At 39.6% G+C, this 12931-nt stretch overlaps 2 protein-coding genes across 55 annotated transcripts in view; one reads left to right on the plus strand and one right to left on the minus strand.

The window, feature by feature from the left end:
* Positions 1-10555, plus strand: part of PKD2L2 (polycystin 2 like 2, transient receptor potential cation channel) — a 53632-nt gene extending 43077 nt beyond the window's left edge. For 9 of the 22 annotated variants that reach the window (XM_063810691.1, XM_054685178.2, XM_063810693.1 and 6 more), the window contains 3 exons: positions 3601-3713; positions 4124-4231; positions 7601-8274. In XM_063810691.1, the coding sequence (XP_063666761.1) occupies positions 3601-3713; positions 4124-4214 (204 nt within the window). In that variant the 3' untranslated portion in view covers positions 4215-4231; positions 7601-8274. Of the gene's footprint in view, positions 1-3600; positions 3714-4123; positions 4232-7600; positions 8290-10191 lie in introns of those variants that run through there. The other 13 variants (XM_063810692.1, XM_063810694.1, XM_063810696.1 and 10 more) reach the window with 6 other exon arrangements.
* FAM13B (family with sequence similarity 13 member B) overlaps positions 5765-12931 on the minus strand; it is a 113825-nt gene continuing 106658 nt past the window's right edge. For all 33 annotated transcript variants that reach the window (XM_054685159.2, XM_063810686.1, XM_063810684.1 and 30 more), the window contains 4 exons: positions 10941-11024; positions 10683-10846; positions 9752-9853; positions 5765-8153 (listed from right to left, as the gene is read on the minus strand). In XM_054685159.2, coding sequence (XP_054541134.2) covers positions 8030-8153; positions 9752-9853; positions 10683-10846; positions 10941-11024 — 474 coding nt within the window. In that variant the 3' untranslated portion in view covers positions 5765-8029. The remainder of the gene's footprint in view (positions 8154-9751; positions 9854-10682; positions 10847-10940; positions 11025-12931) is intronic.

Consider the following 12931-nt stretch of genomic DNA (forward strand, 5'->3'; position numbering starts at 1 on the left):
TACTTGGGAGGCTGAGGCAGGAGAATTGCTTGAACCCAGAAGGTGGAGGTTGCAGTGAGCCAAGATCACGCCACTGCACTCCAGCCTGGACAACAACAGCGAAACTCTGTCTCAAAAAAAAACAAAAGACACAAAAATACACCTGACCAAATGAGAAAACGTACTACATCTAACAATCAGAGCCCACTCAGAAAGAAACCATAATATGTATTTCAAATAGAGAAAATATACTACAGTGAATTGATTACTACACAGGTATTAAAAGACAGAAAAAAGTGAAATGACAACACTGAGACAACTCATAAATAATGACTGCAGGAAGAGGTTACCACTCCTAGGGCTAAGATTACAAAAGGTGGTGTTACTAGAACCTACTATCTTAGAGAAGGGGCTTGTGGAGCTGTTGCTCAGTCCTGTGATGAGAAGGTACCTCACTGCTGCTGCTGATAAAGGTTAAGTATTCTTTATCCAAAATGCTTGGGACCCAGAAGTGTTTTAGAGTTCAGATTTTTTTTGGATGTTGGAATATCTGCATTATATACCTACTGGTTCCGCATTCCTAATTCAAAAATCTGAAATCCAAAATGCTCCAGTGAGCATTTCCTTTGAGAGTCATCGAGGTGCTAAAGTTTTGGATTTTGAACACTTCAGATTTCCGATTAGGGATACTCAATCTGTACTTCTTGAGTGGGTGTGATGAGGCTGCTTCTGAGTATGCCAAAAGCAGCTAGATGCTACAGCTAGAGCCACTGTTGCTGGAGATAACTACCATTGCATAAGCAGTGCCAATAGAAACAGAACAAAAAACAAAACAAACCAAAACGAAAACCCACGACCTTTCTCCCCTCTATCCTGCAAATACTGGCAGAATCTAACAGGAATCCAGGTATTAACAGTTTAGGGAATGAAGCTTACAAAGCCTAAAACCCAACATCACAGAGTATAAGAGGGTAAATTTTGAGCTGAACAGTTGGTCCATTCCACTCTTGTGGCATACACATTTGCACTTCCATAAAATGATGATTCCAAGCTTCTATCCAGTAAGATCAAACTATCCTTTATACAAATGAAGGTACTTTCACCTTCTCCCTAAAAAGGGAGAAGCAAAGTCCCAACAGTAATTGTATCCATCTGTGGATATTATGACCTCTTCTAGTTGAATCACAATTCCTTAAGAATACTTTGCAACCTAATGTTTAAACTACAGTTAGCCACCACCAGTATTCCTTAGATAAAGGAGAAAGAAAATATACACATAACAAGCAAAGAAGGAAATAGGAATAGGGGCTACAGTCTTTGTTTCTGTAACAGATTACAAGGCTACAGGTGGTATTTATAACTTCCTTCTCCTACCCATTCCGTATCATTCCCTTTGCCTACAGCCAAGAGCTCAGCCAGCTGCATTAGGATTAACCTTAATTAGTTCAGCATCTGAACACTCAGTAGTCCTGCCTTTAACGGAATACTGTGGTTTCCCATTACCTTTTACTTTTGGACATCGAAGTATTAAGAGGCACACCAGAGAATCCCTTGGGCACAGTCTGCTCTGTGCTAGTTTGTGGCAGTAATCCAATTTCCCCTTGGTAATTCACATCAATCACCTCAACACATAAATAACCACTTCTTTCCCTGCTGGTTCTGTAGGCATGAGGAATCCCAAATGGTCAAGTGGCAGTCTCAAATTCAGTTTAAGTCAATTGTTGTCCCCCTTGGTGGAAGCATGCAATCTATGAGGGTCTATTTCTTTGGGTCTCCCCTGCTACCAATTATTCATCAGTTAAGAGTTGTCAGAAAAACAGAAATCACTTAGGTAATTTAAAAAGAGGGAGTTTGGTATACAGAATTTGCTTCTGAGATATTGCAGGAGTGTAAGGGCCAATATGAACATGAAGATCATCCAGAGACAACTAACTGCAGGAGGCAGCTACCACAAGGGAAGGAGGTAGGGCGAGCAGGACGTAGGAGCTTGGAGCAAGGGTCACCAAAGAGTTGGTGCTCAGCTTATGAGGAAAGGTACCACTTCCCTCTGGGTGTCAAGGAAGGCTTCACAAAAAGAGTGATGGCTGAGACAGGTTTTTAAAATAAGTTTACTATGCATAGTCTATTTTACTTTTATTACTAATACATCCACTTTATAATTGGCCTGGTCATTTAGAAATGGTTTCAGGGACTACCACTTTAGCACATTAAAAGTATTAGTAAATGAGCCACACCATGGGTGCTATAATGTGTCCAAAACAAAACTAGGATTGAAAGCCATCCTTTCCTACTTCGAATATGTTTGTTTAAGGCTGGGCGCGGTGGCTCGCACCTGTAATCCCAGCACGTTGGGAGGCCGACGCAGGCGGATTACTTGAGGCTGGGAGTTCAAGACCCGACGCAGGCAGATTACTTGAGGCTGGGAGTTCAAGACCAGCCTGGCCAACATGGCGAAACCCGTCTCTACTAAAAAAAAATACAAAAATTTGCCGGATGTGGTGGTGCACGCCTGTAATCCCGGCTACTCGGGAGGCTGAGGAAGGAGAATCCTTTGAACCCGGGAGGGGTGGTTAGCATTCAACTTCCACATTGAATGCTAAGATTGTGCCACTGCACTGCAGCCTGGGTGACAGAGTGGGAGGCTGCAGTGAGCCGAGATCGTGCCACTGCACTCCAGCCTGGGTGACAGAGTGAGACTGTCACACACACACACACAAAAGAAAAAAAAATGTTGGTTTAAAGAAAGGCACTCTCTAAGACAGTTTCTCTGACCAGAAGAGTACACACTTATCAAGCAACCACAGAGTGTATGGCACTAGGCATCACCATCCTCTCTGAGGAAGGTAATCAGAACCCTTATAAAGGGATCCACTTTGCTACCTAGCATTATTGCTGGAGCAGGGAAGTATCATACAAATTTACTGAGAAGGTTTTGAATCACATCTGGGTGCATTGTCTCCTCTTTACCTTTTTCTAGTGCTATGGTTATTTTCCACAACACACAGGCCCTTTTTATCTGTAGCTGGGAAAAGGGTATTTGGACACTGTAAGGAAAGCAGGTGGTAGTGAGAACAGTGCACAGGAAGGTTCAGCAATACAAATTTTGTGGTACAAAGGGCTTGTTTTTGGATACGTAGACAGACTGGAGTACACACATTGACTAACCAATGCAGTAATTACAAAGAGGGGGTTTTGAAGTCATCTGGCTGAGAAGCTGCTGGGAAGGCCAAAAATACCCACAGATACACTTTGAATCTAATTACTAGTTACATTTGCTAAATAACAGAGGTACAGAAAGAACATCTTAGCTTTGATCACAAGAAAGAGAAAATAATTTAGATGGAGATGCTAAAGGGAAAAGGCAGTGAAATGTAATTTATAATTTGTTTACAAAGCTTCCCTAACTATGCTAGACAGCAATTACACCAATCAAGTCCTCTGAAGTGACTTTGCTGATGCACAGATCTAAAATCTAGGCAGGGCAAAAAGTCAGCAGGGCTCAAAATCTGAGGGCTGGAGAGGAGAACAGCTTAAGATCCTCAATCCTGTGATGCTTGTGTGCCAAAGACTTGAAATAGAGAACTAAAGATTGCAGCCTTTACTTGTCCTCTACCCTGACAGGAGATTCAAAAGGCAGAGCAGATGAAAAAATGGAAAGAGAGGCTTGAGAAAAAGTATTATTCTATGGAAATTCAAGATGACTACCAGCCTGTCACTCAAGAAGAATTTCGAGAGTAAGCTTATGTTCTAACCAGACTATTATGGGATATCATGACATGCGCATTAAGGACATGAGTTAAACACATTATTTTCCTGAACCCAAAACCTTACTCTATTGGGATGCCTTTATTTACTTTCTATCCAGTTTTAAAGTTGCATATGACTCCATTTGCTTACAAGGTGAGAAGCTTTTGATTACATCCCTGTTATCTCTAAATAACAGAAACTGCCATCTATATTTGATTTGCATAACAGATCCTGTTCTCCACATAGCTTTAGAATATTAGATCTATAACTGGCCACAAGAGGCATGTTTTAGGAGCTTACAATTCTATCTTCCCAAAGCATTTCGCACTAGTAACTTGCTGTCTATACATGAAAGTGTATTACTGACTCATTCTCTACTTCCTTCGAAATTTTCTAGACTTTTTTTATATGCTGTGGAACTGGAGAAGGAATTACACTACATCAATTTGAAGCTAAATCAAGTGGTGAGAAAGGTTTCAGCTCTATAGTATTGAGACAAGTGGAGGTAAGAATCTGTGATGCAATCATTGAGCATTTCTTTTTTTTTTTTTGAGACGGAGTCTCGCTCTAACGCCCAGGCTGGAGTGCAGTGGCGTGGTCTCGGCTCACTGCAAACTCCACCTCCCGGGTTCAAGCGATTCTCCTGCCTCAGCCTCCCGAGTTGCTGGGACTACAGGCATCCGCCACCGTGCCCAGCTAATTTTTTGAATTTTTAGTAGAGACGAGGTTTCACTGTGTCAGCCAGGATCGTCTCGATCTCCTGACCTCGTGATCCACCCGCCTTGGCCTCCCAAAGTGCTGGGATGACAGGCGTGAGCCACCGCACCCAGCCCATTGAGCATTTCTTATTCATGTATTACTTCATAAACTTGTGCCCTTTTCAGGCACACTTTAAAAAGCACTAAACAACCTATCATCAAACTATCCTTAGGGTCAGAATGAAGTGCCTCTGACAGGGACTCACTATACAATCCATGCATATTATGACAAGCCTCCAGTATACACACACTGGTACAAAGGATTTTATAATGAGGTTTATTATCAAATTCTAGAAAAGTGAAAGTACAAGAAAATGCTTCTAGTTCAGGCGGCAGGTCTCCAGTAGTTCAGTAAGTAGATAGAGAAGGACAGTTTTCTCATAGTTACAGAGTAGAAAAACTACTGATGCTATCAAGTGCGTCAGGTACCATGTTCTGAATTCCTTTGGCCACAGATAAATTAATAAAGGCTTAGGATTCTGGGAAACCATTATATAAGACCCAAGTAAAGTAACCTCCCTCCATTCTTTAGAATTTGAAGCCTTCTGGAAAAAGCCAAAGTGTAGAACAAACTCCCCAGCCACCTACAGAAATCTCACTAACATCTTCAAACTGGAAATTTACCTAGACCATTTCTAAGGTGTAATGCATTTAAGGTTTCCCAAAAATAAAATACAGAGCAGGGTAGGCGTATCACTGTCATAAGTTATGTTTGGAAAGTGTAAATGAGGATGCTGTAACAGCCTTATTTGGAGGGTTGGAAAGTTGTGTGTGGCTGGCATTTTGGAAATTGGAGAGAAACTCTTCTAATTTTTCTAGGCTATGCAAGCCCCCCTACGATAGCCATATGTTCTCTTAGCCCAAGCAACATCATTTGACCTCAGCACTCAACTTCCACAGTGATGCTCAATAGTCCCTGAATTTTAAAACTCAAATATAAAGACATTTTTAGATTACTACTCACCGTCCTCAGGACAAGCTCTTCTCTTAAGAGACCGTACATCCAGTGTTCTTAATAGGATAATTCATTGTAACAAGAAATGCTAACTGTTCTCTCTGCGGCTTCTCCCTAGATTTGCACAAGGGAATGAACAACATGGCCTTTCCCTGTCTTACCATTTCCCAGAGTTGTAGCCAGCCAAATAGTTTAGTGACCCTGTTGTTCCCTACCATCGCCCCTGGGTGGGATCATTTAAACAAAGCCTAAGGTGAGGGAACACTTGAGGTCTTTTTTTTTTTTTTTAATCCCAGTGGAAAAACAAACATACATTTACAATGACTTAGAACTTTCAAGTTCTTTTATTATAAAAGTCTGTACAATGAAGTGCCAGACACAGCAATGCCATTATACTGGTGGACATATATATCTATATATTATTTGTATATAGATATACAGTTTTTATTTGTACCAAAGTAAAACTATCACCAACTGCCTAATTCTACCAGCTACTGCTCAACTATGACACACAATACTGTCACAGAGCATAAGTGCTGCCATGCCACTTTTACATATTCTACTCACAGCCAAACATTAACATTGAATAACATATTGAAGCAGCTGTTAATTCTAAAATGAAACCAGTCAGGCCACTGACTTATAAAAATATGGTACTCATATAGATTTAGCATTATAAAGAAGGAATATATTATTTAAAACATTTAAATAGTGCATATGGACATTTTTGCATGTGGTATATAAAATAAAACATTCATATAAGATACACAGTGCACATAAAATTAGAAGTTTGGATACACTCCTATCTGGAGACTGAAGGAAATTATCTGAAATGTACACTGCATGATGGATTCAAATAAAAATGATACATCTTTTGGTATTTTCAATTTCACTTTTCTAGGTATACATTATGAATAACCTAGTTGTATCAAAAGGAAACCACACAAAAAGGGCAGGATTTAGTGCTTTTCTTTATTCCCCAACTACACATTCACTACCAGGTTTTCCCTCACCCCCCACCCCCCAGAAAAAGGCATTGCACACACGGGTGAAATGTGAAGTACTAGAACTGCTATTTATTATCAAACTACTTCATGTGCTTACTATGTAATAGTGCCAGAAGTCTGAGGTTCATGCTTCCCTCACCTTATTAAAGGATGTTGCAAAATTCCATTTTTATATGGAACAAATTGTTAATATTAGCTAGTTAAGAAAACCATGCATGAGTCATTGCATGCAAAACATGGGTATAGTCAAAGTGAGACAGTCATCAATCCAAAAAAGCACCAGAAAAAAAAGTTAACACTTAGATTAAGCCTGACCCAAATCTGCTGTTGTACTATTAGCACAAATGAAGTCACCATTCTGTAACAATGATTAGCAGAATGATACCGAGACAGTACCTGAAGAAAAGCCATGCAAAGCCAAAGGAAAAAAAGATATACTAAGAGTATATGACAAGGGGCATACCACTACACATCCTGTAAACAGCTGCTTTAAACAGCATGTGATGATTGACCAAAGGGTGGTCCCTTAAGAGGGCATTGTTGTCGTTGTTTTGGTATGGATTTTGCTGATTAAAATAGGAGGGGAAAAAAAAAAAGATAACCCCCTGAAGGTACATGTGAAAATGCAGTGGTAGAGCCCTTGTTAAGAACAGATTTACTTTAGGCATAATATTTTGCTGATTTAAGCCCATTGATTGAACACACAAATCTGAGCACCATCAGAGTTCCTACATACTGACATGGCTATTTTCTCACATTATCTGGAGGTGGGTTGGGGAATAGCGCGGATCTGATCCAGACAAATCACACCATTGCCAGCGGATAAACAGTAACTCAGGAAACAGTAACTGAAGTCCCATAGGCAGCATGTGGTATGATTCAGTTCTGTGTGTGATGTGTGGTGTGTGTTTTCAATATACTAAGCGAGGTCACCTTTTGGTCTACCAACTGTTATCTTCATCCGGGAGTTGTGTGACCAGCGAATTGCAAAATTTTACTAACATACTACCTGTGAGAAGGTGTCACTTTGGGAATTAAACAGAAAGGTGTTCCATAGTAGGACTTGAAATCTCAGTTTGATTTTGGTTTTCTAGGAAAACAGAGAACACAGTTGCGTATGTGCACTTTTATAGGCTTTTCTTTCAAATTTTCAGTCATTCTGTAAGAAAAAGGCAACAGAAGAATTCAGTATGAAGATTTTCCTCCAATTTTCTTCAGTAATGAGAAACAAAAAGTTGGTAATAACAAAAAGCTTGCATTTCCAAAGTTCTTGAAGTTGAAAGGATAAAATTCTAGTCTTTTGCTAAAAGGATGTATCTGTAGTACAAAACAATGAAGTAAACCATATGTTTGCTAAAGGTGGAGAGGACAGTCTGTGGTTAATATGGAACATCACTTACGCTCCCTTGAGAGGGCCTACTTACTCTCCCATCATTTGTTTTGTTTAGTGGCACCACAACCAAGTACAAAATGAGATTCTCTGAGTGCCTGACAAAATGAATTTAAGTACCAGCCAAGTACACACGATGATAGCTTCAAGGAATACAACTGACTTTATGATATGAATTTTCAAGGAACGTATCTTATATGGATTTTGAAGAATCTTGTTTGCTTATAAGAACTTCAAGAAGCCTAAGCTTGGCTTTAATTTTCTTGTACTCTCTGTACTCCTCAAGCACTGGAACACGATCCTCTTTCTGGGCATTCCTAGGGGAGAAAATAAAATTTGTAATGTTCTAGAGATCATTTGGAAAAAAAGATCCAAAAGTTGTCTTAATATGAGACATACTGTTACTAAACGTAAGTTCAAATAAAAAGTTGTTCTGTTAAAAAAAAAAAAAAAAAAAGGTTATTGAACTAATACCCTCATCCCCAAGGAACACTTCTAAAATTTTTGATGGACTTCTCTACTGATAGATTAAATGATGCTATACTTATAAATAATCAACATAGATAACTGGAGGAAACCCAGTATTTTAACAGGACATCCAGTGCTAGACTCTGCCAGGTCTGTGAGTGTCTATTAAGTGTTGGAGGCTACACAGAGTCATTTAATACATTTAGTTAACTACGGCTCCAGTGAATTGAGATGTAAAAGTAAACTATCTTATCTGCAACAAGAGTAATTTTCTAACTTTATAGTAATGACCCAATGTAATTCAGTTTAATCGCTAGCTAAAGCATCAAACTATCCTAACTATAAGCAAAATTTTCTCCCAATAATACACTGAAACAGTAGACACTCGGAAAAATGCATTTCTGCACTTCAATTTATTTATTTATTTTGAGACAGAGCCTCGCTCTGTCACCCAGGCTGGAGTGCAGTGGCGACATCTCAGCTCGCTGCAAGCTCCGCCTCCCGGATTCACGCCATTCTCCTGCCTCAGCCTCTAGAGTAGCTGGAACTACAGGTGCCCGCCACCACGCCCGCCTAATTTTTTTTGTATTTTTCGGTAGAGACAGGGTTTCACTGTGTTAGCCAGGATGGTCTTGATCTCCTGACCTCGTGATCCGCCCACCTCAGCCTCCCAAAGTGCTGGTATTACAGACGTGAGCCACTGCGCCCGGCCCACTTCAGATTTTTTTTAACCATATGTGCCAACCTATATAGGAGACTCACAAAGCAAAGGGAATTAAAGTACAGATATTTTAGAATTTGTAATATTAGCTATCAGCTTGGTAAGATAACCCAGCTACTTAGAAAAATGTTTCTCAGGCCTGAGATAACTGAACCCAAACTTCTGGCCACCATCAGAACTGGAATGTATTTTTCTTAGTTTTTAAAAAGAGCCCTTCCAAGTCAACTGTGCATTACCTAGTTAGATAAAGGCATGTGCCATACTGTATTATAGGAGCCACATGCCTGGCACACTGTTAGACACCTTGGAAACGGGCAACCTCAACACACAGTATGAACACAATGGTCTCAGTATAAAAGAAAAAATCCAAACTAGTTAAGGATACCACTCCTGTCATGGGATCCTTTCTAAAATAAGAGATATCTCATTTCACAACCACTCCCAAAAGGGTAAGGATGTAGAATTAAAGAATATAAAATCACTGCAATACAACCAAGGCTCCCTAGGACAATCTGAAAATAGTTAATCAGATGTTGTTTACACTGGCTGTGACTATTCCTGGCCATTAAAAGCAGGGCCTCAGAGCATAAAGGAATGTTTTACAATTTTTCAGTGCTAGCATCCTATATGCACAATTTCTAATCCCACGTATTCCATTATTTCAACATATGGTCAGTTTGTGAGTTAGAGAAGAAAGATGACTCAATTTTGTGATGCTCAACAAACCTTCCATTTTGTTGATAAAATGCTTCTTCAAATTCCCGCAACGTTTTGCGTAGTTTCTTTTTTTCAGCTCTGGCTTTCCAAAGTTGTTCCAATAATTCAGGCCTAGAATTGAAATGGTAAAATACTGAAGGGCACACTTGATTCATTATATTCTTAAGAGAGGTTCTATTTCTGGCTGCAAATTAAAAGTGGCTGGGGAACTGTTAGGTCTACCAATGCCTAAGCTCCACTGCAAACCAATGAAATCAGAATAGCTGAAGGACTCAAGCATCAGTACTTTAAAATCTTCCCAGTGAAGTCAGGGCTCAGAACCAGTGACATACACCATATCATCCAAAGGTAAAGAAGTGGATATAGAACAAAAAGATCAACTCGCAACTAGTTCCTGTACTTTGTTATAAATCAACTGTAGGATTTTATTTGTTTGTTTCCTTTTTTAGAGACAGAGTCTCACTCTGTCGCCCAGGCTGGAACAGCGGTGCGACAGTGGCCTCAACATCCTCCAAACAGAGAATCAAGTGATCCTCTTGCCTCAGCCTCCCAAGTATCTGGGACTACAGGCGAACACCACCACCCCTGGTTAATTTAAACAAAATTTTTATACAGTCTGGGTCTCACTATGTTGCCCAGGCTGGTCTTGAACTCCTGGCCTCAAGGGATCCTCCTGCCTCAGCTTCAAAAACTGCTGGGATTATAGGCATGAGCCACTGTGCCTGGCTAGATTTTTTTTTAATTTTTGAAATACAGTAATGTTTTATTTAAAAATGGGAATGACAATAAATATTTGCAAATCACACTTGAAAAGCATGTGTCCTTTGATAAATTCTTGATTCATCTCCTATTAATTCCTTAATGCTCATTTAACATCAAATTTCTTGGCATATACATTTTATTATAAAAATAGGCTAAAATCACAAATCAGCATACATACATAGAAGCTGCTCGAGAACTTGACAATCGGAGATCCAGAGCCAGTTTTTCTTGATTTTCTTCAACATCAGATTCAGAGTTTTCTAATGAAGACTGTACCTGTACTGCAGTTTTCAACATATCACCTAACTCAGAGGACAGATTAACACCATCTTCTTCTTCCTCCTAAAAAGATATCCAAACAGAGAATCAAACATGCCTTGTCTTTGAACTTTTCCCTTAGGGAAGGGATCAGATAATTATTTCTTTAAAGGATTACCTTGATTTCTTCAAAAAAATGTGCAGTTTCTCCTTCTATGATTGGCTGTAACATCTGACCCCTTCGCTTGGTGGATGGAGATCCCTATAACAATCAATAATATAAATAGTTTTACATTTTAAGTATTCAAAGTGTCCAGTGAAGCTTCCCTTCATTATGTTACGAATCTTCAACTTTATTTTCAAAATCTTAAACATTTGCTTTAAATCTTTTTAGGAATTGCTTACATTTATTTTTGCTTATATTTTTATTTATGCACAAGGAAGATAATAATTTATGTCTAGAGAAGTCTAAAAGAGCTCATACAACAGATATTTTAAAAATTCTAAATGGGCCAGGCGCGGTGGCTAACGCCTGTAATCCCAGCACTTTGGGAGGCCAAGGCAGGCGGATCACAGGTAAGGAGATCGAGACCATCCTGGCTAACACGGTGAAAGCCCGCCTCTACTAAAAATACAAAAAATTAGCCAGGCGTGGTGGCGCGCACCTGTAGTCCCAGCTACTCAGGAGAGGCTGAGGCAGGAGAATTGCTTGAACCCCAGGAGGTGGAGGTTGCAGTGAACCAAGTTGTACCACCACACTCCAGCCTGGGCAACAGACCAAGACTCTGCCTCAAAAAAAAAATTCTAAATGATAAGAACATACATATAGTTTAATTGGAAGCACTTTTCTTTTTAAAAATAGGTATCAACTTTTTTGGTTTGAGGACCATTCTATACTCTTTTTTAAAAATAACTTTATTAAGATATAATTATATATCATAAAATTCACCCTTTTAAAATGTATAATTTGGTGGTTTTTAGTATATTTACCAAGTTGTGCAACTATCTCCACTAATTTTGGAACGTTTCATTACCTCAGAAGAAACTCTGTGCCCATTAGCTGTCACTCATTTGCCTTCTCCGCCTAGCCCTTGGTAACCACTAATCTAAATTCTGTCTCTATGGTCTTGCCTATTCTAAATATTTCATACAAATGGGATCATATAATATGTGCCCCTTTGTGTCAGGCTTCTCTCATTCAGCTTGTTTCCAAGGTTCACCCATGTTGTGGCATCTATTATTATTTCATTGTTTTTTATGGCTGAAGAGTATTTTGAGTGTACGGGTTACCACATCTTATTTACTCATTCATCTGCTGACATTCGACTCAGCAATCCCATCACTAGGTATATATATCCAAAAGAAAACAAATCATTCTACCAAAAACAACACATGCAGTCACATGGTTATCCACAGCACTATTCACAATAGCAAAGTCATGAAATCAGGTGCCCATCAACAGTGGATTGGATAAAGAAAATGTGGTACATATATGCCATGAAATATTATACAGCCATAAAAAAGAACAAAATCGGCAGGGCACGGTGGCTCATGCCTGTAATCCCAGCACTTTGGAAGGCTGAGGCAGGTGGATGACAAGGTCAGGAGTTCAAGACCAGCCTGGCCAAGATGGTGAAACCCTGTCTCTACTAAAAAATTAGCTGGGTGTGGTGGTGGGTGCCTGTAATCCCAGCTACTTGGGAGGCTGAGGTGAAAAATTGCTTGAACCCGGGAGGCGGAGGTTGCAGTGAGCTGAGATCACACCACTGCACTCCAGCCTGGATGACAGAGCAAGACTCCATCTCAAAAACAAACAAACAAAAAAACAAAATCATGTCCTTTGGGATAACACGGATGTAGGTGGAGGCCATTATCCTAAACAAATTAATAAATGAACAGCAAACCAAATACTGAATGTGCTCATCTATAAGTGGGAGCTAAACATCGGGTACTCATGGACATAAAAAAAAGGCAACAACAGACAATGTGGACTACTAGAGGGGGAAGGGAGGGAGGGGGGCAAGGAATGAAAAATGTTGTGCACTATGCTCAGTACCTAGGTGACAGGATTATTTGTACCCCAAACCTCAGCATCAAGCAATACACCCAGGTAATAAAACTGCACATATACCCCTTGAATCTAAAATAAAAGTTAGGAAAAAAAAAAGA

The sequence above is a fragment of the Pan troglodytes genome, chromosome 4 (assembly GCF_028858775.2).
Source record: "Pan troglodytes isolate AG18354 chromosome 4, NHGRI_mPanTro3-v2.0_pri, whole genome shotgun sequence".
Lineage (NCBI taxonomy): Eukaryota > Metazoa > Chordata > Mammalia > Primates > Hominidae > Pan > Pan troglodytes.